At 47.0% G+C, this 25,064-nt stretch overlaps 1 protein-coding gene and 1 long non-coding RNA gene across 3 annotated transcripts in view; one reads left to right on the top strand and one right to left on the bottom strand.

The window, feature by feature from the left end:
* The window catches only part of LOC309654686, a 1,153,334-nt gene that overhangs the window by 485,078 nt on the left and 643,192 nt on the right, over positions 1 to 25,064 (bottom strand). The window lies entirely within an intron of this gene.
* SLCO3A1 (solute carrier organic anion transporter family member 3A1) overlaps positions 1 to 25,064 on the top strand; it is a 320,904-nt gene that overhangs the window by 274,566 nt on the left and 21,274 nt on the right. For both annotated transcript variants that reach the window (XM_082449080.1, XM_082449079.1), the window contains exons 5-8: positions 1,822 to 1,986; positions 7,040 to 7,238; positions 8,362 to 8,500; positions 21,441 to 21,616. In XM_082449080.1, coding sequence (XP_082305206.1) covers positions 1,822 to 1,986; positions 7,040 to 7,238; positions 8,362 to 8,500; positions 21,441 to 21,616 — 679 coding nt within the window. The remainder of the gene's footprint in view (positions 1 to 1,821; positions 1,987 to 7,039; positions 7,239 to 8,361; positions 8,501 to 21,440; positions 21,617 to 25,064) is intronic.

Here is a 25,064-nt window from a genome sequence, read left to right as displayed (position 1 = left end):
CACCACATGCCAAATGTTCCTCATTATTATGAGTACAGCAGAACAGAGGTCCCCTAACTTGTCACTGGTATACCACTTTTACACATTTTTGCCTATTTCCTTACCACCTGTACCGTTATTTACATAATTTTCTCTTTAAATAACTTTAAATCTTAAAACTTTAAATCTTAAATAACTTTAAATCTACTTGTTTTAACCTAGCATCATCTTGAGCTATGGTAGCCATGAAACCATGCATTTGATGTGTCAGTTTTATTTTAGTTAACTTTTTTTTTTTTTTTTTACTAAGTGCACATCAAAATAATGGCATAAGTATTGAAATGAAGGGGTTGTCCTGATACCCCCAGACCCCTTGCATACTGCCAGGATATGTCATCACTCCATAGCTGAGGCGATCTGGTCAAAGACCATGTACAAAGGATTCTAATGGCTGGAAAGAGCCAAATAATGTGATTACATTCACAGGATTGTAAGAAACCCAAATCTCTCATTTGTAAAAGCACCAAATTAAAAGGAAATCTGAGTGGTTTATGAAACCACATACTTTAGGAAAAACAGAGTATAATAAAATAAGATTGAAATGCATCACCTCAACAAAACCTGCTTTGGCTCCATTGGTAATTAAAGCAGTGCACAAGCCACAAAGCACTTTTGCCCACCATCAAGTCTCATCTGAGCCCTGAGCATCAGGGCTGGGTGGGCAGCAGATTCTAGGTTGCCTTGGGTGTTGAGGAAAGACCAACTGAGGAATAAGGAAGAGATGGAGCAAAGATCTGGGTTCAGAGCGTTTAATGGAGGGAAGAGCCCTGGTGCAGAGAGCTGGGTGGGGAGGACCAGGTGCAGGTGGGGCTGGAGCAGAGCAAGAATGGAGCGTGATCAGATAGCCAAGGGGCAGACTGTGGGCCATCGTACCAAGTGTGGACTTTGGCCATTGTGGAGTTTTGAGTAGGAAACTGATTTGAGCTGATCCCATTGACTACTGCATAGGGAAGGATTATATTGGATCAAGAGTGAAAACCAAGACCCTAGTCTTCCCCAAGTGAAAGCTCATGGAAGCTTGGCCTGGTGAATGTGGTTGTGAGGAGGAAGGGGGGTGGTGGGTGGGTGGAGGTTGGATTATATATGTATTGTGTGTGCGTGTGTATGTGTGTATGCATGTGCATACACTATAATTTCATTTCTTTCTTGAAACTGTTAAGATGAAATATATTTTCTTAAAAGAATAGATACATGTATATGTGTACCTGAATCACTTTGCTGTACACCTGAAACTAACACAACATTGTTGATCAACTATATTCCAATATAAAATTAAAAATTAAAAAAAAAAGTTGCTGAAAAAAAAGATTAAATATATTTTCTTAACACATACCATTATAAATATTCATCACAGGTATATTGATAATATATACTTAGATGTATTAATATAACATAATTAATACATTTATAATTTATAATATGATTAAGTTATATTTTCCCTTTTCAGAAACAAACCCCAAACTCCTCTGTCTTTTTTTTGGATGGAAATAACTTTTGATGGCTTATAAAATAGTGTTTCCAGTGTGCTGTAAAAAAAAAAAAAAAAGGCATGGTGTAGTTTCTCCTGCTTTAGTAGTTGTCAGTTTAGTTGACAAAATATCAGCGTATCTTTTGAAGCCAGAGTTTTCACAATTATGGCTGACTTAAGAGGTTATAGGCTTTGGCCTGAGCAACCAGGTGACTCCTGATGCTGTTTACTGAGATGGGTCAAATTGGGGCCTGGGGGGCAGAAGGCCTGGGAGTGCAGTGTGTGACCTTGGTCCTCTGCTTCTCTCCCTGCAGTGATCCCGAAGGTCACAAAGCACCTGCTCTCAAACCCTGTGTTTACCTGCATCATCCTGGCCGCCTGCATGGAGATTGCAGTGGTGGCTGGCTTCGCTGCCTTCTTGGGGAAGTATCTGGAGCAGCAATTTAACCTCACCACCTCTTCTGCCAACCAGCTACTCGGTGAGTCTGTTTCTCAGCCTCCCAGGAGGGTGGAGAGAGGCTGTCACTGCTTGTAATCCTATAAGAATTGACCGAGACCCGCCAAACAGCCCAGACTGTGCTGGCCCTGCAGAAGCATATACATGTGGTCAGTGTGCAGAAGAATTTCAAAGTATTTTCTTGGAGTAAGATTTACTTGCCTGAGACAATTGCTAAAAGTACGTGATAATAAAGAGCTAAAATATAAAGTGTGCGTAGGAAGCATTGTGACAGGCCAGGAAGTCTATACATCGGTGTGAACTGGAGAATTGGGGGGAAGATGTGAGGAAGGAAGAGGGGAATCAAGATGGATCTTGAAAGTTTAGTAGGCTTTGGTCAAGAACATAAAAAAGCAAGAATATTCTTGTCAGCATAAAACCCACGGTCAGCAAATATAGAGGTTGGAAGCCATATGCTCCCCTCTGTCCCTGTGCCCATGGCAGACGTAATTAATGGGTCATGACACTCCTTCTCCCCAAGCCCGAGCGTGATCTTACCAGTCTTCTCAGCAGTAGACTACAGGAATCTGCTTCCAGTCCTTTGGAGCTGACATGCTAAAGAAAACCAGTTTGCCCTCATGAGAAGGAGCATTCCTTATACGCAGTAGGGAAAGTGGTCTCATGGCAGAGGAAGGAGAATGAAGGGTCAAGAATGACTTCCAGGTTTCTGGCTCAGACAAGGGGTGGTACCATTTGTGAAACCTGGAAATAGCAGAAAAGAATCAGATCTGTAGGGAAGGTTGTGAGTTCAGAGTTGAAGTTGCTGAGTGTGAGATGGCTATGGTATATCTACATGATGTCCTGTGCAAGGTTGAGGGCTGAAGAAGAAGATGTGGGTTGCATCGGTTTGTGCATGGTAGTTGAGGACACAGGAGTGGAATTTGCAGAAGGAAAATGTGTAGAATTAGAATAGAGGGGGTGAAACACTGCCCATAAGGAAATACAGGAGGCCATAGAGAAGTTCAAGAAGCAACTCCTGAAAGAAATCCGTGGATCACGGGAGTCAAGGAAGAGACGATACCAAGAAGGAAGCTGTCAGCAGCATGAGTGCCCACGCGTGATGCGGCCTCACATGCCTCTGGTCCCTTCAACAACCAGGACGTCTTTCAGCCTGTGTCAGGGCTGTGTCCATGAAACGGCAGCAGGGGAGCAGCTCACAAGAGGGAAGGAACAGCCAGTGGCTGCAGGACACTTTCCCGAGCTTAGCGGTGGAGGGATGGAGAGAAGACATGGCGGGCAGTGTGTGTTGCAGTCAAGGGAGTGGAGTAGTGACGGTGCTGTTGCTAAGAGACAGTTGCTATTGTGACAGGAAGGACTTGAGCAGGTGTCTAAGCAGAGGGGAAAGAACCAGCAGAGGCGATGTGCAGAAAAGAGAGGGAGTATGGCGGACAGCCTTTGACAGAAGAGCTCATCTGTTCTGAAAGTGCAGAGAAGGAGAGAGACATGAGGATGGCCCCTGAGAATGTGACAAGTCCGGCTTGGCAGTCGAGAGGGCTCCAGCCCCATGGAATTATCTTCTCTGTTAAGTAGAAGTAGATCATGTCCTGAGAGAAGTGGGCGAGGTGATATTTTCTGATCTCCTCCTTAGCATTTCCTTCACAAAATGGCCAATAAACCCATGTAAAGGTGCTGACCCATCATGAGTCATCAGGAAAACACATATGAACACCATGATGAAATACTAGTCCATGTCTGCCAGACTGATAGTACCAAGTGTTGGTGAGGATGTGGAGCCACTGGAACTCTCATACACTGCTGGTGGGAGTGCGCAATGGTACAAGCGCTTTGGAAAACTCTTTGGCAGTATCCATGAAAGCTAAAAGCATATGCTTACGCTGAGATCCAACCATTCCATTTCTGGGCATAAATCCAACAGAAATGAGTGTTTAGGTCCACTCATTTATATATGCGTAGGTAACAGTATCCAAAACAGCTTTATACATAATAGCCCCAAACTGGAAACAGCCCAAGTATCTATCGATACTAGAATGGGTAAGTAAATTATAGAATATTCATACAATGGACTGTCATACAGCATGAGAAAGCAAGAGCTTGTATGCATGCCTCAATGTGGATGGATCTGACAGAGTTGAAAGACGTCAGACACAAAAGAGTACATATTTATGAGTTAAAAAGAAGAAAAGTTAATTAAAGTGATAGAGGCCAGAATGATAGTTACCCTTGAGGGTGGAGGGAATGGGGGCACCAGGGAGCCCCTGGGGCTGCTGGAAATGTTTTAGTACAGGGGTGTATAAAGGGGCAAAAATTCATCACTGTTCCCTTAAGCTTATGCACTTCACTGGACGTAAGGTATCAAGTTAAAAAAAATTAAAACCCTACCAGCAATGATGTGGCCAAATCCCAGCACCTCTCCCTGGGAGCTGCTAGGGCAGCACAAGCCTTGTGTTTTTCTTTTTTACTAATAACTCTCTACCGTACACTATTTTATAAGTATTTCTTCCAAGAGGTATTAGCAAGATGCAGTCAGCCCTTTAGTAGCTGTCTGACAGAGATAGGGTAAAATGTGTCTCTCTATAATTAAAGTTATAACTTCTTCATTATACCTACAATCTCTCAGGTTTTGCCCTCCAGCACCCAAAGAGTTTATCTCTCACTTCCTGATTTCTTTGCAGCAGCTCCCTACATTTTGATTACATTTGCTTCAAAGTTGGGGCTCTGTTCTATTTCAGGACAGATTTCCAAAGTTTTCTATCAACAAACAAATCAGTAGTCTTCAGGGCAGAAGGTCAAAAAACAATCTCGCCTTCCTGCACCTGTTTCTGTCCCAGGGACTCTGTCTGTTAGAGCACTTGCACAGGGAGACCCTCTCCTGCCATGTGGAGAGGCAGCGTGGTGGCCCATCTGTCGGTCCGTCCATCTGGCTGGCAGCCCAGGCAGGCAGGACACGTGCCCTCTCCCTGTGCCCTGCCCATAGCATCAGTCTGTTAGCATGAACTCTGGAAGGCTGGGCTGCAGGAGGGGCTGGCAGGGGGCCTTTAGGGGACAGAGAGAGGCAGCGGAAGCGTAAGGCAAGGCTCGTGTCCAAAAATGCTTCATCAGTAGCCCCCTCAGACCCAGGGGATGGACCCCTGCAGTCCTCCTGGGCCATCAGCGCTATCTCTGGGCCACCCACGAAGTCATCAGCAGATGGGGCAGAGTTCAGAAAAGAGCAACACAGATGATTAAGGGCTGATGGCATTGATTTATGCGAGAAGATAAAAAGGACTCAATCTGCATAGGTTAAGCTAATGAGGATGGAGTTTGGGGGAAGTTCTGATAACTGCCCGCATGCTAAAGCTGCACACATGTCAGGGAGGGAGAGGGAAGGCTGATGATGGCTTAGAGAAAAGGTGCCGAAAGCCTGTTATTGCCATAGTTACCATCATCACCAGGGGCTGCTCCCTGCTGCCTCTGATGGAAAATGGAACAAAATGCAACCTGCTCTCTGGGCGTGGGCTCTGGTCATCAGTATTCACTCACACAAATCCAATCTGCTCGCTGTTCCGTTCATCTTGAAAATAATCCCCAAGCGCCCACTCTGTGCTGGGCACCGTGCTAGGCACAGGGAGCCGGGACTGAACAGGATGGAACGGTTCTTGTCCTCAGGGAAGCTGCATCTTAGGAGGGGGAGAGAGAACAAGAAACAAGAAAACCAGAAATACCTGAGGCAGCTTCAGATATTGGGGAGAGCCATGCAAACAATAAAACAGGGCAAGAAACAGTAGGAAATCCCAAATGGGCTGCAGGACCACTCTAGATGGGGTGGTCTGGGAAGGCCTCCATGATGAGCATAGGGCCCAGCCAAGTAAAGATAGAGGGTAAGAATGTCCTAGAAGAGGAAACAGCAAGTGCAGAGAGTGGGGGCTTGAATGGATTTGGCCTGTTCCAGGGAGAGAGAGGAGGAGGATTGGGCATAGTTGGGGGAGCGGTATGGCATGGGGTATAGACAGGCAGATAGGGGCGAGGTCCTGAGGATCATCTATACCAGGACGAGAGAGAACCAAGCACAGATCATCCAAGAGCATCAAATAATACAGAGATACTATGTTTTTCAAAAAGTGTGATTTGTGCTATTTCCTTTGCAGAGCTCAGCCTCCCTGATTGTTTTTCTCACCCGAATATTAAAATTAATTTGCATTCCTTTAGCACATACCAGCTGATTGATGTAGTCATTTGACCTAGAGGTCTGTTGATTGGCAAGGCAGAGGCAGCCTAAACTGGAAAATTGGCCATGCACAATCTACATGGTAGATAAATGACACACAGTAATTTAAAGCTGAGTTTAGATGAAGTGAATCGGAACAGAACAAAACCAAACAGGAGATTGGAACCCTAGGATCCTTTGGTCCTCCTAAGATGCCCTGAGTCTCTGAGAATCAGAAATAACAGGTTTATGGTCCTGCTGCCTTGCAGATAGCTCTGTTGATAAGAAAGGGAAAAAAAATATATGCCAATTACTCACCAGGAGCTATGGAACATATTGATTTGATTGATGCTGCTTCCTGAGAGGTCGCAGGGCTGGTTAAAACACTGTCTCCACAGGCTGGTGAGTTCTGGGACCTTTGTTTAAACAGCCTCCAGACCCTTCCTTGCCTGAAGAGTGGGAGAAAATCCCCAATTTGATCCCCTTTCCCGCACCGCCTGGAAAACGCACAGAGGGCACATCACTGCTCCCTGATACTTTCCTCAAATGCGCGTGCGTGTTCCCAGCTGGTCTGACTTGTCCCTCGGTTGTTCCCACACCAGCTGGGTGTGTTTCCCACGAGGGTTCCCCACTTAGCATGAAAGGTGTATGACTTAGACTCCTAATCATTGAGTTCTTACGTGTCTGTCTTCCCCAATTTTCGTGAGCTCCTTGAGGGTAGAAATGAGGCCATTAACAGACACTTTGGGGCACAGTGGAGCAAGTGGCACCACAGTGGTGTCACAGGGAATCCTGTCCGTGCAGGACTCAGCCTCGGGCCTGGCACCCAGTGTCTGCATTGATTGGCCCCTCTTCCCTGGCTAATGGTCCTCTCCCCTCTGCTCTCCTCCAGGGATGACTGCGATCCCATGTGCCTGTCTGGGCATCTTCCTGGGCGGTCTCCTGGTGAAGAAACTCAGCCTGTCTGCCCTCGGGGCCATTCGGATGGCCATGCTCGTCAACCTGGTGTCCACCGCTTGTTACGTCTCCTTCCTCTTCCTGGGCTGTGACACGGGCCCTGTGGCTGGGGTTACTGTTCCCTATGGAAACACGTAAGTCCCAGAAAGGTCTCGCCACCCCTGCCTGCCCAGGATGCCAGGACCCTCTCTCCGGGGTAGGTTAATGGAGCCAGCTTTGTCCCTAGTGACCATGAGCTGGAAAGTCGATGATGCCTTTGCATCTTCCTCCCAGGGTCGAAGAATCTATGTGAACCTTCTGGGCAGAGAGGGCTGACTTCCACTGAAAGGCTCTCTCCCAGGCGGCCAAGGGAGCACTGGGGAGACAGTCAGACGTTCACTCCCCAGAGGAGTGCCTATTTTTGGCACTTGACTTTAGGAATGACGTGAAGATAGAAAATTAAAAATAAGTTTTATTTTAAAATTCAGCTTAAAATAAAAGACAGAAGAGACTTCAACAATTCCCTTTTTTTTTTTTTTTTTTTTGGCCGCATGCACGGCATACGGGATCTTAGTTCCCTGACCAGGCATCAAACCTACACCCCCTGCAATGGAAGCACGGAGTCTTAACCGCTGAATCACCAGGGAAGTCCCAACAATTCCTTAAACCATCAGAAGCTATCATTAGACTCACATAGTAATTACAGGGTCTGAGCCATGGTAGGTATTGATAAGTGTGGGAGGGAGAGATGGAGGGGAATAAAGGAGAGAAGAATGGAAAGAAGTTAGCTCTTGTAGGACAACTTATTTCCTAGTTATTATCCCAAGACTTTGAACTAAAGTCCAATCAGACTTGCCCTTAGAGGGAATTACAGAGAGTCCTTACATATCCAGTGCCAATAGCTGTCCCCTTTTCTACATGAGACTCTGCAGCTGCCTTGGGAATCCAGTTTGGAACATCAGGGCTGCAGCATGGTTGGCCTGCAGGGTACCAGTTCCTCTCCACACCAGTCTCCTCCTCTGAGCAGGCCACCAGGCCTTCTCCTGAAGTTAAGTCAGGAGAAGTAGGGCCGGGCTTATCTGCCACCCTGCGGGGTCAAACAGGCAGAATGGGAGCACACGGGCAGAGGCAGCTTCTGTATATCCATGCACAGTCCAAGCACTGATGGCCCTCCTTCCCTGAACCATGACGACCGCAGAGGGCAGAGGGCTGTCACTGGGGGGATCCAACAGAAGTTGACCTTTCTCTGATGGGTTCCACGTTTCCTGTCTTTTCCAGCTCATCACCTGGCTCGGCCCTGGACCCCTACTCGTCCTGCAATAAAAACTGTGAATGCCAAACGGATTCCTTCACTCCAGTGTGTGGAGCAGATGGCATCACCTACCTGTCTGCCTGCTTTGCTGGCTGCAACAGCACGGTATTGGTGATTTTCTGATGGGGTGGGATGGGTCAGGGGACTCAGCTAAAGTAGCTTAAAACCCAAGGTCAAGGGCAAGAGTGGGCAACCACACGTGTCCCCTACTTTGTGTTCCTGCACTGTGAATTTATCTCAGCCTCTGCCCTGCTCTAGTGGAGGATTCTCCATCAACAGGATGGGAGGCCTGCCAGGCCATCCAGCTGCTTCTTGCTAAATCAAATAGGTTTCCAAAAAGTGTCTTTGAGCAACTGAAAGTAAAAATTCAAAGGAAGCTCTGTGGAGCCAGAGGAAAAGATTGTGGTTCAAAGAACTCACAAAAGGTATCAATGAAATGGGTTGACTCTACGGGTAATGAGCTCCCCATCAACAAAAGTATGTAAAGAAAGGCTAGAAAACCACTTATCAGGGAAGACCTCTTCCAAACCTGAGGTTATGTGGCACTAATCCAACCTGTTCTCTGCTCAGTTTCCTTTGCCCTTTTCTTCTTAGCTAGATGCCTCCCACCTTTTTCCGTCCTCCCACTATCATTTTTTTTTGGCTCTTTCCTTCTCAGCATGAATTATACAATTGGCTGTCAGCCTGCAGCTTTCCACATTCTCTGCATGAAAACTTGAGGCTAAGGGACTGCTCACCCAGTCTTGCTGATCCCACCTTGCAGGCGTCTCTTTCACCTGCCCTTCTTCTGCATCCACACCACCAGTGCCCTGGTGCAGGCCCTCCTCATCTCTTGTTTGGACCAGTGTAGTAGTTGCCTCCCTGGCCTCACAACTCAGGATCACCCCCTGCTGGTCTGTCTTCTACACTGAAGCCAGAATGATTTCTGTAATACTGCATAGGACCCTTTCTAATGCTACTGTCAGCTAGAAGATAAGATCTAGGCACTGAATTGGGTTTGTGTGTGTCTTCAGCATGTGTCTGTCCTCTGCCATGCTCTTCAGCTGTGCTTCCTTTCAGTTTGTGGTATTCAGCTTTCCCCACACAACATGTGTCTTTTCCTACTTCTCCCTCCAATTGGACAACTCCTACTCACCTGTCAATACCCTACTCAAATGCCCCCTTCTCTGTGATACCATCCCTGCCCTCCTTTATCTTTGGGGTTCTTGGCCGTGCAGTCTTAGTACCTGTCTCTCCTGGAGGCACTTCTCTCGTTTCACTGCAGTGATCTGTTTGTCATTTGCCCTGACCTGTGAGTTTCCTAAGTGAGAGCTGGCATCCACAAGTGCTCCATAAATGTCCAGAAATGTATAGATGGAAAGAAAGATAAGAAGGCTGAGTGGCTGCTTTCAAGGAACTTAGAGTTGAAATCATTTGTTTCCTCCCCTTTCCACATCCTGTATCTTTTGGGAGTAGCGATTTCTCCGAAGGAAGAAAAATTGATCATTTATTTTCATTTCCAAAGATCTCATTTTTCCTTGCATTTAACATTTAGATTCTTGGCCGGTTACTACCATTTTTCTATAGAGAAAGTAAATCACCCTGGGGGGAGGGGAACTGATTTTTTAAATTAGATGATAAAGCAGTTTCTTCATGTGAGAGGAAATGAATTTTTAAAAAGAGATGGGACCTTGAGAATGGTTAAAATAAAAATACAAGCTATTCTTTTTCATGACAGCAATTTCATTAACATTTTAATGTCCAAAAAGTTATATTATAAATCAGTTTTGGTTACTGTGCTGTTATAAGAATGACATTGACTCAGTATAGGCTAGTATCCTGAGACCAAAGCAGTCTATTCCACAGCATTTTCTGACCAAAAAATAGTCTAGAAAAATCCATGTCTCCTGATCTTGCATGGACGAGAGTCTTATTGAATAAGAGCCTAATCAGGCCCGGGTTTGCTTCTAGCTGCTGAAACAGCAAGCCGTGGAATGCAATTATCATCAGAGGGCAAGCTTTTCCACTTCCCTCTGGACATACGGTTTATTCCCCAGACACCTGCCTTTTCTTCACAGTACCGTAGACCTCATGTTGTCTGCTGGGGTGCAGGCAAAGCAGAGAGGTGATATCCCCCCACAGTTACAGGGCAGAGATTGAGAAAACCCCAGGGCTGGGATGGGAATAACACTCCACCCCGCGGAGGCAGATCTCTGGAGGCCCTGCCTTCCAATGGGTGGACGAGGGCTTTGGGGCCACAGAGCCACGTGTATCCTGGAAAGGGGCCTTTGTGATGGTCGAGCCCTAAAAACAACCACAACCATAAAACTTGCAACAGCAGCAAGTTTTTCTGAGAGCCGGTGCGGGCCAGGTGACGGGGCCTTCCACGTGTCCCTCATGGCCCGTGACAGCTTGGCCCAGGGTCAGAGGAATCTCAGTATTTTGAGAAAATGCCAAAACAGTGGATTAGATTCCTGGTACGTTTACTCCCTCCTCCTCTTCCTCTTCCTTTCTTGTCTCCAAGCTCCCCTCAGAAATCTTCCACAGACTATAGTCTTCTTCATCTCTCTTCCCTCTTTCCCCTTTTTGTAGTTATTCCTTCTGCATCCACTGGAGTCCTTTCCCAGTGTCAACGCAGCCATTCTTTCACCTATACCCCCAGCCCCACATATATTGGGTTGGCCGAAAAGTTCATTCGGTTCATGAATACATTAAAGTTTTTGGTGAAAATGAAAAATGTCTTTATTTTTTACTTAAAACCAAATGAACTTTTCGGCCAGCCCAATATCTCACTCATCCTCGTAACAGCCTTGGCAAGGAGGTGTTCTGCTTATTCCCTGATTACAGATTAGTCCCTTGGCCAAGGTCACGCAGAGCATGGTGGCGTTGGCGCGGGAATGCAGGGTCTGTCTGACGCCAATCCCAGTGTCTTCCTCTGACCCTGTGACTTCCCTCTTTAGGATCCCTACCTTTTTTCCACCAGAAAGAAGCTCTCCATGCATGCCCCCCACAGTCGGGACATTGTGCCTTCACGATCTGGCCCTGCTGCCTTTCCAGCCTCAACCTCCCCACTCTGCCCACCTTCTGAGGAACCACTAGCTGTGTCAGACTTCTTGGGGTGCCCCCAGCACACCCAGTTCTCTCTTACCTCCAGACCTTTGTCCATGCTGTTTCTTTCATCAGGGCTTGTCTTCCCCTAAGCCCTTCACATCCCTAACACCTCCTTATGTGCAGCTGAGATGCCTCCTCCCACTTCCTCACTGCTTCCAGGGCTGCACTGGCACCCCTCCTGCAGAGGCCTCAGCACCTGCCCCCTCCACTGGACTGAATGGCCCATGTTCGCCTGCGTCTCCATCACCAGTCCATCACTAGGCTCCAGTATCCAGGGATGGGGTTCTGCTGTGGACCATTGCATTCCCAGTGTTAGCCATGGCTCTGGATAAAGGCCCCAGGCTTTCTGCTCCCGGCTGGAGGTTCTGTGCCAACCTCAGCAAGCCCCAGGGCGCCATGGGCAGTAATACCACAACTGGCAGGCAGGTTGGTTGGCTGGTGCAGATTTCAATCCTAAACACCTCTTGCATACTCATCTCTCCCCACTTGATAGCTTCCACCCAGACTTGTGAAAATTTCCCCTAACTCGATTAGATGCGAATAAGTCACTGATGAAATCATTCTGATTATTAGGAGATCTGGTTCACATTAGCGGTTTCCTGATATTAGACTTCCCTTTCTGCCCTGCTTGGGGGTTTTGTTTTTCATTTTCTGATCTCATTTCTCCTTGAGTGATAGTGATGGAAGTTTCCAGAATTGCATTTAATATACAATTTCTAATTCTTCTCATTGCATATGACCAGGAGGAATGACGAAAAAGATAGCAAGTTAATTTTGTAAGTTTCCTTTGGCATGAATATATTGTCCGGATTGTTTCTGTACCTTTCATTCTCAGAAGTAATTATTCTAACAGAAAGCATGTTGGTAGCTGCTGATTGACTGCTGGAAGTTGTATCCTTTTGATGTACTGAATAATTGACTTTAAAAAAGCTTCTATCAGCCACCAATGGAATGTAGAAAATCAGTACAAGTCCAGCACAGCAGTTTGTAGGGGGCTAATGATAGACAACTAATCTGTTCCCCCATCCAGGCAACAAGGATTTATCGAGCGCCTGTTTGAGTGGAGCCCTGAGTAGGTGCTATGGCGGGGAGGCGAGGGGGCAGCCCCATTTTGGACGCGTGCAGGGTGCCCCTCGTTCAATATCATGGGTCTCGGTCCTGGCTGCACATTAGAATTGCTTGGGAGCTTTTAAAACATGAGGCCTGAGGTCTATCCTCAGAGTCCTCAGAGATTCTGATTCCCTCTTTCTGGAGTGGGACCCTGCCATCAGTTTTGTTTTTTTTTTAAAGATTTAATTTATTTGTTTATTTATTTTTGGGCTGCGTTAGGTCTTCATTGCTGTGTGCGGGCTTTGTCTAGTTGCGGTGAGCGGGGGCTACTCTTCGTGGCGGTACGTGGGCTTCTCATTGTGGTGGCTTCTCTTGTTGCGGAGCATGGGCTCTAGGCGCGTGGGCTTCTGTAGTTGTGGCACACGGGCTCAGTAGTTGTGGCTCGTGGGCTCTAGAGCGCAGGCTCAGTAGTTGTGGTGCACGGGCTTAGTTGCTCTACCTGCCATCAGTTTTTTAAACACTCCTCCCACACACACACAAGTGTTTTTGTTATGTAACCAAGGTTGAGAACCACTGGGCACTGTTGACAGTTTGGGCCGCATCATCCTTTGCTGTGGGACTAGAGGATGTTTAGCAGCACCCCTGGGGCTCTACCCACCGGATGCCAGTAGCAGTACTACCCCCTGCACCCTCTGCCATTTGTGAAACCACCAATGCCTCCAGATAGTTCCATAGGTCCCTGGGGGGGGGACAGAATCCCCCCCAGTTGGGAACCACTGCTGTAGTCAAAGGAATGAGTTCTTAAAATTTTCTAGAAACAGGGCAGCATCTGAGCTGACACTGAGCATTCATCCTTCAGTCTCTTTTTCCATCTCACCATTATTGGGTTCACCACTGTAGAAACCAAGCTGGAGGTTAGAGGTGCCATGTCGGCATATTTCTGCAGAAGAAACAAACTGGTCGATTAAATGCCGTATCCGCCAGCAGGGGTATCTACAGTGGCTGAACCAAGGTTTGACAGCCAGGATATTTCATATACAAATCTAGATTTCTGGCCTCTCTGAAAGGCCAGAAAGGTGGATGAGAATTAACATGGCATCTGCACCCCGATGGGGCAGCAGTTGCCTAGAGCTAAGAGGAGACTGATGCTTTAGACAAGACATTTGCTCTCCACTTAGCCATGGTCCCCACCACTGGTCACCCCAGACACTGGACCATTTTTCTCATCTGTTTCCTAATGGTCCCCAAAGGTCTGGAGTTTGCAAATCCTCTTGTATGGCCTGACCCCATTTGCCAGAACTGATTTAAAAGTCTGCCCTCATCCTGGTGATGGCTTGTCAGAGGGACTTGGGAATATTCTGAAGTCAAGCCCAATGAGGGCATTGCCAGGACATCTAATATATCTCAGGCCCTGGGCTAGACATTAGAAATATAGAGATGAATAAGGCAAGGAGATCATGTTTACCATAAGATGAGATGTAATATATTAATAGTATGTTACAAGGGAACACCCAGGAGCAGCAGCTAACCTTATATGTTTATAATATCGTATTAAGTGAAAAAAGCACATTATAGAACAATATCTAGATTATGATCCCTTTTAGTAAAGGAAAAGAAAAATCTAAATATTTGTATATCTCTGCATGGGAAAAGATTGGAAGGATAAGCCTGTTATATAAAATGTTCACAGAACATTATCTCTGGCTAGGACTAAAAACTTAATTTTTATATATTTCTTTACATTTTTCTGTATGTTTCTAAATAGCCTAAAATGAACATGCATCCCTTCTCCAATAAGGAAAAACATTTTTATTTAAAAAAAAGATCCAGCATCAAAGGTTGGGTGGTTACAGTCTAATGGAAGGAAACAGGTATGTAGAGAAATTAGTGAACTTGGAGCCTTCTGCCTGCTTGGGTAGGAATTGGTTCAGGGTGGGGAGGGGCTGGAAGGAGAGAGTGTGGATGTTATTTCCTGGAGGAGGAGCAGGGGCAGGACCAGGCTTCATCCACGGAGAATGCGTGGGTAGTTGCCTGGTGGATAGGATGCAAGGACATCCCAGCATGGAATGTGTGTGAGCATGGGGGGGTGGGGAGGCTTGAACCTCGTGACAAGGGCAAGGCTTTGGCTTGGAGTCTGGAAGGAGGAAGATACAGGGAGGGGCCCGGTGTTCATTCTGAGCTGCAGCTGCCTCCTTCTCTGTGCTCTGCCCACACTTTCCACCTGAGATGGCTGGAGCAAAGAGTAAGCCCGACGCTTCCCGAAGAACGGCCCTTTCCTTCCCCTCGGCAGGAGATAATTAAGGCTCTGACAGGATGCAGGTTACAGAGGTGAAGGGTGGACGGAGGTCTTGGTTTCATCGCAGGGTTTTTCTCCCTGGCCATTATCCTTCAGCTAGTGACCCTGCCAGGGAACAAGAGAGCGCATTTCTTCTTGGCAGTGTTTCAATCTCCCCTTTGCCTTGAGGCACGTGGGTTGCCGGTGATACTCTTTGTGACGAGCTCCGAGGTCTTCACCTGGAAAAACCAGCTAGGGTTGGGTCAGTGAGGTGAAGAGATTCTAAGCTACAAAAAGACAGTAATAAATGACAGGAGAATGTCTGAGGAACTTCACTGAATCATGAAAGGATCCCATAGAAGTCTAGGACACATGCGAGTATGTTGTCATTCGAAGGAAGACGTCCCAGCTGTTGTGGTACAGTCTCAGTCCTTTGCCATCTCGGTCATCAGGCAGAAGCAGGACAGAACACTGCATGTGTTGGCACTCCCTCTGGCCAACCCCCTTTCTGAACTATAGCACTAGGGCCCGACCTTTAATAGAGATTGTCATTTCTTCCTGGTAACCGAATATATTTCAGAAAGAAAACCAAAAACAGTATTCCAGGATGCTGAGAATGAAACTTTCAAGTTTTCACAGGCTCTTAATACAAAGAACACCATCACCCCCATGCCTGTCCCCTTAGAAAAGTCATTTTTCAACCTAGAGATTAGTTTCATTTGTGCAGTTAATAGAATTGATCCATCAGTCTTGAATATTGGGGGAAAAAACCCAAACAAAAACAACTTTATTTGCCAGATACTTCTGAAACACTGCTGAGGAGTATTTTGTTCTTATAATATGAGCTGTCAAAATAGCATGCGTATGATTTCCTTCATCAATAGAAAATGAATCCTAGATTCGAGAGAGTCATTTTTCTATTTTTATGCTCTCCAGCTTTATTGTAATTATTTATTCCATCATTGCATGTGAATAGAAACATTTCTCAATTTAAATTAATGACTGAATGTAGAACGAGAGTACAATTTTTAGTGACTGTGCTCTTCTTTTGTTGATTTCTTCTTCTGGAGTTTTAAATTTTTTTAAATAGATGATACATTTGTGTGGTTCAAAAACCAAAAAGGAGGGAGTGGAAACTCCTTTCTACCTCAGTCTCCTGTTCACCCACTTTTCAACCCACTACTCTGCCCAACAGATAATTGTATATCCTACTGGGTTTTAATGCACCAAAAGTTATTATTCTGTAGCTTGTTTATTGATTTTTTTAATTGAAGTATAGTTGATTTATAATGTGTTATTTTCAGCAAAGTGTACAGCAAAGTGATTCAGTTATACATATACGTAGATCCCTGTGCTATACAGTAGATCCTTGTTGGTTATCTATTTTATACTGTAGCTTGTTACTTGTGAGTTATTTTGTTGTCAATAATTTATCTTGGAGTTTTTTTCATATTAGTACATAAAGAGCACTCTGATACCTTTTTTACTGCTACATAATATTCCGTGTGTGGACCTATTGGAATGTATCTAACCAATTCCTGTTGATGGGCATTCAGGGCTGCAAAACTTTAGCTCCTGCAGACTGTGTTGTGACTTGAATTGTATACTGACATCATTTTGTGCCTGGGCAAGTCTGTCTGTAGGATAAGTTCTTGTAGAATTTCCAAGCCAGTCCCACTCTGTCCGCCAGGTCACCACTGCTTCCAAATGTGGTCAGGCCAGTTCCTCCATGAGCACCGTGGTCATCTGATTATCAACATGATCTCTCAGGGCAGGAAAGCTAGGTCCTGCCACCCCACGCCTGGCACCAGACAGAGACTCCAACTGTCCTGGAGGCAGTGGGGACCACATTCCTCCCCAGAGAACGGCAAACTGGGAAGATGTTCCTTTGCCACGGGATGGAAAACTGGACATTTGCCAGGTCAGGAGCAGTAGACTAATCTCCTGGAGCCTAGTGCACTTCCTTCACAGTTAAATATATTGGGGGCTGCTGAGGACAGCACTGGGGGGTACCACTTCATTCAGGCCGTGATTGTCTATAGGCCGTTGCCCAGGTCCAGCTGCATTCTGCGCTGGCGCCACCCACGGGACTGCTGTATACAAACAGGGTGAGAATTAGTATCCCAACCTCTATCTTCTCCTTCCCCCACACCCAGGTTATCCCTATATTTTCAAACTTCCTACTGCTTGGGGCTTTTGCAGGTCTCAGTGTTCCCACTTACATGCCCAGTTAATATCAGCTGAAAGGCTGTCCTGCTCTTCCTTCTCACTTGGGATCGTAGTGTGACGCCTCATTGGTGCAAAGTCCTCTCTTCCAGTTATGCACCCTGGGATGATTATTCCCACCACACTGGGACATCAGGGTGGAAGTTTCTCCCTAACCTGGCCTTGTACGCCCAGAGCCTCACAGGTCCTTTAGCACAATGGCCAGGGTGATCTGTGGTCTCTTCTATCACCTGAGCCCAAATAAAGGACATTTCCCATCCCTTGCCATAGGACTTAGGCTTAGCACTTTTCCTTGGATTCTCTGCAGGAAGGGTCCTAGGAATGTCCCAGCCTGCGCCCCAGGCCTCGGGGCCACCCAGCACTTTCTGTTCATTCTGTCAGATTGACTCATTTAACTAAAAAGGAAACCCAGCCAAGTCCCCACTCAGGTCACTCGGCTTACCTCCTCCCCAGCCTCTTTTCACAGCTCCTCTCAAATACATTAAATCTGAATAAATTAGTACAGAGTTGCCTAGAGCATTTGAGAGCGACCCATCCATTTCCAGCTTCTCTCCTCGGCACCAGCAAGCCAGTATGATCACTGGTCCTGTACCAGTTTCCTGCTTTTCCTCTCCTGGCATCTGTACCCTACAAGCGCTTATTCCTGTCCAATCAGCCTGTGCTGCCCTGGGTCCATTCTTGTCCCATTCCACCCCCTGGCTTTGTGCTCTCACCTGTCCCCTTTGCCTTGGCTGCAAATCCCAGGGTGGCTCAGCCCCGCTGTTCGCTCACGCCATTCACAGGATGTTGCCTTCCTGGACACGTTCACCTCACCCGGACCAGAAGGGCTGTATAATCACTGAGATAAAGGCATCTTATTTCTGACCCATTCCATTAGGGCCTTGATCACAGGCCTAATCCAGAGAATTTCAGAAGGCGTTTTTTACTTATCAGAGCAGGGAGGGGCCAGGCAGTTTCCTCTTATGGTAAATGTAATACAGTTGAGCCATAGCCTAGGTACAGGGCAGAAATCTAAGACTGGGTGTAGGTTCCAATTACAGATTACTTATTAAACTAAACAGAGCTCACCAATCACACAGTTCATTCAAAGGGTTCTGATGACATCACATTCCTAAGGGGCTACGTGAGTCAGAACTCAGTTCCTGGGGTACTTGGCAAAACAAGACCACGGGCATCCACCGGGGGCCTGTTCCCTGTTTATACCTGAGCACTCTCCGAGGCCACGTGGTTCTAAGGACCCCAGCCCCAAATCTCTTTTTCCTCGCGGGCTACAGCAGGGATCAAAGAGAGGAGGATGGGAGTGGTTTGAACTAGGGCAGGGTTTGAGAGGTGTTTAGGATATGATAAAATGAACGGGACTTGAGCGTTCATTCATTCATTCATTCATTCCATACCATACTCTAGAGCTGGGGATAAGTCAGGGATCAAAATCGCAGTGTTTTCTGTCCTTATTAGCATTATGGTCACGAGGAAGATGGATTTGACGTAGGAGTAAGGGGTGGGGGAGGTCCACCAGGTCTCTATCAAGTTAACAGGGTGTCATTTCTAAGGCAAGAGATGTGGAGGGAAAGGAGATTGGGGCCAGGGGTATGTGTATCTGTCAGGGTTTGGTCAGGAAAACAGCACCCACAAGTCTTTTGGAAATAAAGGGTTTAGTATAGGAAATAGAACTAACGTGAATGTGGAGGAGTTGGGAAATTAAGATCTGGAAGAAGTGAGATGAAGGACTGGAGAACAGTCACTCACTACATCCCCAGAAGTACCAGCTCAGGTGGGCAAGTCGAGGCATATGGGAAATTCCCAGGTGGCTGCTCAGTGAGATGAAGGGGGCATTCCGGGAAGGGTCTGGGGAAGCACATCAGCAAGCCTGCGTCCAGGTCAGTAGAGGTGGCCATGGGCCCTCTGTTGTCGGCAGGGTAGTCAGTAAAGAAGGCGGATGCACACAGGGATGCTAGGACCAGCCAGCCCCTTCTGGGCACCTCTGCGTGTGTCTGTCCCCGTATCTGACCATCTGAGAGTAACGGCTTCTGCTTCACTTCCAGATCTCGTCCGTGTTTCCCTCCGGTTCAGCTTCATCCATGCAGGGAAGGGAATCCTAGGGAAATAGTTCCGGCTGTGGATGGCAAAGTAGTGCCAAGATGCCGGCACGGAATCCCACGCAGGGCACTCATCCCGGAGTCGGTGTTGATATCTCAACATGCTCAGAGGCTTAGGAAGGGGCATCCCGAGTGGGTCTGGGAGGGATATGGGCTAGGGATTAAATTCAGGAGAGTAATCGGAAAGCACGTAGATGTAAAACAATCTAGGGAAGAGTGCAGCGCGAGAAGGGAAGAAAGCATGGACCAGAGCCCCAAGGAGCTCCAGCATTTTAAAGTGGGGTCCGGGGAAGGTGCCAGCAAGGAAGATGCAAAAGGAGCGACCAGAGAGGGAGGAAGGAAACCAGAGAGCAAGCTGTGGAAGTCAAGGAGGAAGTGGGTCACAGGCACATGCTGGGGGTGGGGAGGGAGACCTCCAGGAAGAGAGAAGTGGATGGTGGGGTCAGGCTATGGAGGCCACTGGCGAGCTTAGCTGATCCGATTACTGCTGGTGGGGACCCAAGCCGGCTTGAGTGAGTTGAGAGCATGGGAGGTGAGGACGCGGAGGTGGTGAGTGTGAACAGCTAGAAAAGTTTAGCTGTGAAGTCGGGGTCGGCGGAGAAGGAGGAGCAGTTTCCTCTCCCCGGAAGGCAGAGAAGAGGCATTTTCAGTTAGACTTGGGGAGAAAGCCTGATTCCTGATAAAAGCAGAGGAAGATCTGTTCACGCAGGCATTCTAAAACCGGCTGCTGAGTTCCCCCTGCTGTGTCTCAGCGCTGTGCTGTGAGACGATGCTCAATAAGTCACAGGTAATACACGTCCTTATCCCAGGAACGCAAGGTCTCCTCCAGGAGGGTATCGAGGGTCTCTGCTGTGGGGTGTGGAGTGTACCCTCACGGAGGGAAGTGCCAGCTCACATGGGGGCCGACTTGCGGGGGTGGGGGGCGGCCTTGCAGCTGGAGGAGACATCAACACGGGGTTTTGCAGAAGAGCTAGTATGTCTCCAGGCAGAGGTATATGGAAAGGGACAGAGGGGCAGGGCCTCAGCACTTTTCAGGGAATGACAGTAAACACCCCTGGGTGCTGTGATGGGACCATTTACACAAGGGCACCTGCTGTGGCACATGGCTTAGGAAGAAGGCTCCAGCCCCACCCAAGGTCTCCCCGACTTCGCATGGGTAAAAGCTCCTGGGCAGGACACAGCCACACAGGATGGAGGGAGCAGTCTTCGGACACCCCTGAAAGCATCCCATGTAGCTTAAAGGGATAAGAAAAGCTCCAATGTGTATGTCCTCTGGGGAAAGAAGAGGAGAGGAACAAAGATGAGGGGAGACGGACTGAGGAGGAGAAATGTAAAAGCCAAAGGGTATTTGTTTGACTCTCAGGAGGGTTTACCTCGGCATGTGCCCTGAGAGCTGAGCAGTCCTGGAAAGAAAAGCGATGAATCATTTATGATTGTTTTCACTTTGTATTCATTAAAGGCCTCTGCACTATTATTATCGAACCTTAATTGGCTCGGCTGCTGGCTCGGCACGGCACTGCCTCTCCCGGTCCCCGCTCTTCCCTTTGCCATCAGAAATTCCTCAAGCGTGAGCCAGGACTGTGCTGGGGAGCAGGGGCGGCTGGGCAAGAATCCACCCGAAGATCAAACGGAATGCAGCCGCTTGTCTTTCTCTTCTCTGATCATATATTAATAAATGTATCTCGCTGGGCTCCAGCTCGCTCCCCACGATCTGCTCTAAACTCTCTGGCATCTCTGCGCCCTCTTTGCTTTCTCAGCCACTCGAGAACTTTCCCATTAGCTGCCCCCTCTCACAGCCCGACGAGCTCAGCAACTTCACGCATGACGGTGCACATCCTTTGTTCCAAGTGCCACCTTGGACCCTGAACCAGCAACCATATGCGGGTTACCTGATTTGCTTCTTTTAATATACTTCAGTGTAATTATAACTGCATAAAAGAGAGGACAAATTGGCAAGTGATTACATTGTTAATTTGGCAATGTTTTATCACATTGTGGAAGCACAATTTCCTCTCTAATTGTATTGGGGGGGGACACGTTTGTTTGCGGTTCGGCTTATTGAGGGATTCTTGAGCATAGATACGAAATACACAGGAGACAGGGAAATCAGCTCACCTCCCCATAAATATTCCTTTATTTACATGTGTTTTGCAGCCTCTTTAAAAAAATCTAACTCGTTTATTCAGGCCTAATTACTGAAATGCTACAGAATGTATAATAAGGCTATGACAGTTCCAGCTGCTGGATGGCTTTGGATTGGGAAACTGGAGATACCCCCAGTTAAAAGGGCTGAATGCTTCCCTTTCAGAATCTCACCAGCTGTGCGTGCCTCACGACCGTCCCGCCTGAGAATGCGACCGTGGTCCCTGGAAAATGCCCCAGTCCTGGCTGCCAAGAGGCCTTCCTCACCTTCCTGTGTGTGATGTGTGTCTGCAGCATGATTGGGGCAATGGCTCAGACTCCCTCGGTCATTATCCTTATCAGGTAAGCTTAGCCCCTGGAACCCGTACCCAAGAGCCAGCCTCCCGTCTCCCCCTCCCCACCTGCCATGTGTCTGCAGTTCTCCTGGAAATCAGAACTCCAGGGACTATATGAGTCTTACAAGCCAGCTTCCCTAGGCTGGTAGGAATCGGTTACGTTTGATAGAGACCTCACACCAAAAGTAGAAAGCACAGCCCAAGAGAGAACACTACACTTTCATGTCATCCCAAGAATAGACTCTGCAGGTGATTTGGAAAGGGACCGTGGTCCCTCGTTGATATTTGCAAAGAGCCACATTGTTGGAGTAAAATGAAAATGACATTGGACCAGCCAAGTCCCTGTGTCTGGCTCCTGTCCGGGCACTGATTAGCCGTATGACCTTGGGCCCATTTTCCCTCAGACTTGTTTCTGAATCTGGAACTGGAGGTGATGTCATGGGTCCTGCCTGCCTCCTGCCGTGGTGTGGGTCCTGCCGAGACCATGTGTGTGCAAATGCCGTGAAGATGTGAGGGGTCATTGACAAACTGTGATGCAGGGCTGAGTGGCTAATGGAAGGCAAGCAGTGACTGCTTTTGTATAAGTGGATGGTTGGAGAGAGCCCCCCGTAATTCTGTTTCCCCATCTCTCAGGACCTGTCCTGGGGGCAGATGAGGTGCCTCAAAGGTGAATTACTGAGTAATATTCTGAGTAACTTACACAATTACAAGGTTATCTAGATCTGTTTGAGGAACCTAAAAGCAGAATGCTCCACGCTCTGGCATCCATCTGAACCAGAAGAAGTGGCACCAAACACAGATCCATGTCACCGGGATGCAGTTATCTAAACAAACCAATTCAATCCCAAGGGCTAGAGATAAAAGTAGGAATGAAATGCTTGGATGCAGCCTGTACAAATGTACATCACCAGCTGCTTTATCTGGCCTATCTCTTTTTCTCACTGTGCCTACCATACTTCCTGATCTTGGTTATAAATTCACGAGGAAAAGAATTTACACAAAGTACTTATGTTATAAGGTCATTAGTAAAGCACTTTTAATGTGCAGAAGCATTGAGGGTACAATAGCAAATTACCATTTTATACTTATTAAATTTGAAAAATAGATTTAAAAAATTCACACCCAGTGCTGTAAGCAAGGCTGTAGCAAAACGGGTAAAATTACATATTGCTGGTGGCTTTGAGAAGCGTATCACTTCTTTCAAAAAGCAGTATGGCAAATGTAAGTCAACAGCCATAAAAATGTTCAGATCTTTTATGTGGTAACCCTACCCCTTGCTACTTGTCTTAAGAAAATACTCTCTACAAGAAGAAAAGTTCAGTGGAGACAGATTTTATTAATGTTAACTATAATAGCAGAAAACTCTGAATTGGAATAGTGAGTTAAATTATAGTACCGCAGCTCAGTGGAATAATGAAAATTCTTAAGAATGTGAAAAGTGTTATGAAATGAACTATTGAATTTAAATTATATATGGAAGATGATTATATATAATATGCACATGGACAAAACCCATCAGATCTCAGGTATGGGTTTAGGGTGGCTGCATTACTTTTTGTTATTAGAAATTCCTTTGAAGTTATATTGTGCCGTTCACACACAAAAGGCACCAAGAAGCAGGAAAAATGACCTTTACAGCCATTAGCAATGACTGGTCCCCTTTTTTCTCTCCCCTTGACTCCTCTGCAAAAACCCAGCTCAGTAGTTGTAGCTGGCAGACCAAACACAGAAAGTCAGTTGAAATCTTAATCACTTCCAAATCTCAGCTTGATAAATAGCTCTAGGAGATTTTCAGGAAATATTTGATTGCTTTTCAATGCACCAGCAACAGATGGCCTGGATGGCCCAGGCTGGGCCTTGTCTACGTCATAGCTGGAGGTATGTGCCCACTAGCCTTTTGAGGGGTCCAGGGTAAACCGTCTTCCATCACCATCCACTCCAATTTGCCATCACAGATGTTCTAGGGAGGTACAAGGGCACAAACAGTCTGAGCCACAGCCCAGATGAGCACCAGCCCTCGTCCCATGCCAGAGCAATAGACCCACTCCCACTCTTACTCCAGACAGAAACATACCTGCCAACAACAGTGCTCAGGACATCCGCAGGAGAGGATACCAACTAGCAGTCACTTAGGTGCCCGCACTGGGCTCTTGTTTTAACTTCCTGTGTTTGCATCTTTCTTTATTAGCACTCAGATGGGGAGACACCAGAGGCTCAGAGAGTGATTAAGCAGTATCCTCAAGGTCATGTAGCTAGTAAGTTGTGGAGCTAAGGCCCCCTCCCTGGCCTGGCCTGGCACTTTCAGTAATGTTGACCCAAACCCTCCATTTCTCCATAACTGAATCCGAGAAGGATTATTGCTCCTGTGGGAACCAGTTTCCCAACAGGATATGAAGGGAGATCTTAGCATCTTGTTCACTTTATTCCTAGTGACATGATAGCTAAAAGGAAACCAAACTTCAAGTGATAAGTACTCTAGCTCATTATGCCAGCATGTTTTCTTGATAAGGAGAATTTGCCTTTATCTTTGTGTCTTTCAAGTCAGTACCTTCAAATGAATGTGCAAAAAGTGAAACCATGGCGCCAATATTAACTCCAAAGAGCTTGTATTTTGCTCTATGCACATTCGAAAGAAAACTGACCATGTTTCTGTCCAGAAACACTGATCTCATCTTTGATATTGTACAGGTATCTGGCTGGATCAGCCAGAGAGTGGTTTCCCTGTCATTCAATGGAAAGTCTTGACCTGCTGCCCTGGGACTGCTTACTTATACTGGACTCTTTGCAGTTGAGAAGGAACGTGTATTTCCCAAAGAACGACACATTTTTAGTTTTCAGAAATAGGGCAAAGATTGTGAAAACAACATCCATGTCCTTTTTGGTGTGACAGTGTCTTTTGGCCTTATATACCAAGAAGCCAAAGGCATGCCCATCTGACTCTCAAACCAGGTGGTGGGTCATTGGATGGTTGCCACTGGATGATTGGAGGAATGACCCCTGGGGTCGGTTAAGAATAGTATTCTAGCTACCAAGTCCAGAGATGGGTTATATATCCTGTGTACTAGGTATCCCACTGGATTTAGATGTCCCATTGGTAACTTTATTTCTAATGTTTATTTTCTGCAGAATTGCTTGCCTAGGTCCTTCCTGCACTGCATGAGTCTTCCTGGCCTTTTGGCCACGCTGAAATGCTCCTGGTGTTTCCTGAGGCTCAGCCACCCAGGACTGTCTCTAGGTCTAGCCCGGTCCTTCTAGGGGGCAGAGTAGTGCACTTACCTCCCCGTCTTCCCTAGAGACTCATAATGGGGACGGGACAAGAGGAAGTTTCTCTGCTGGTGGTGTTCAGGATGACCTGGAGTGCATGTGGTCAGTCAGATGCCTCCCCCTCTACCAGCACACCAGAGACAGGGCTGCCCGAGGCTTAGTGGGAGACATGTGCCCCCCACCTACCCACT

This window comes from Balaenoptera physalus (genome assembly GCF_965194825.1).
Source record: "Balaenoptera physalus genome assembly, chromosome: 2".
NCBI lineage: Eukaryota > Metazoa > Chordata > Mammalia > Artiodactyla > Balaenopteridae > Balaenoptera > Balaenoptera physalus.
This window is presented reverse-complemented; position numbering and strand designations above follow the sequence as displayed.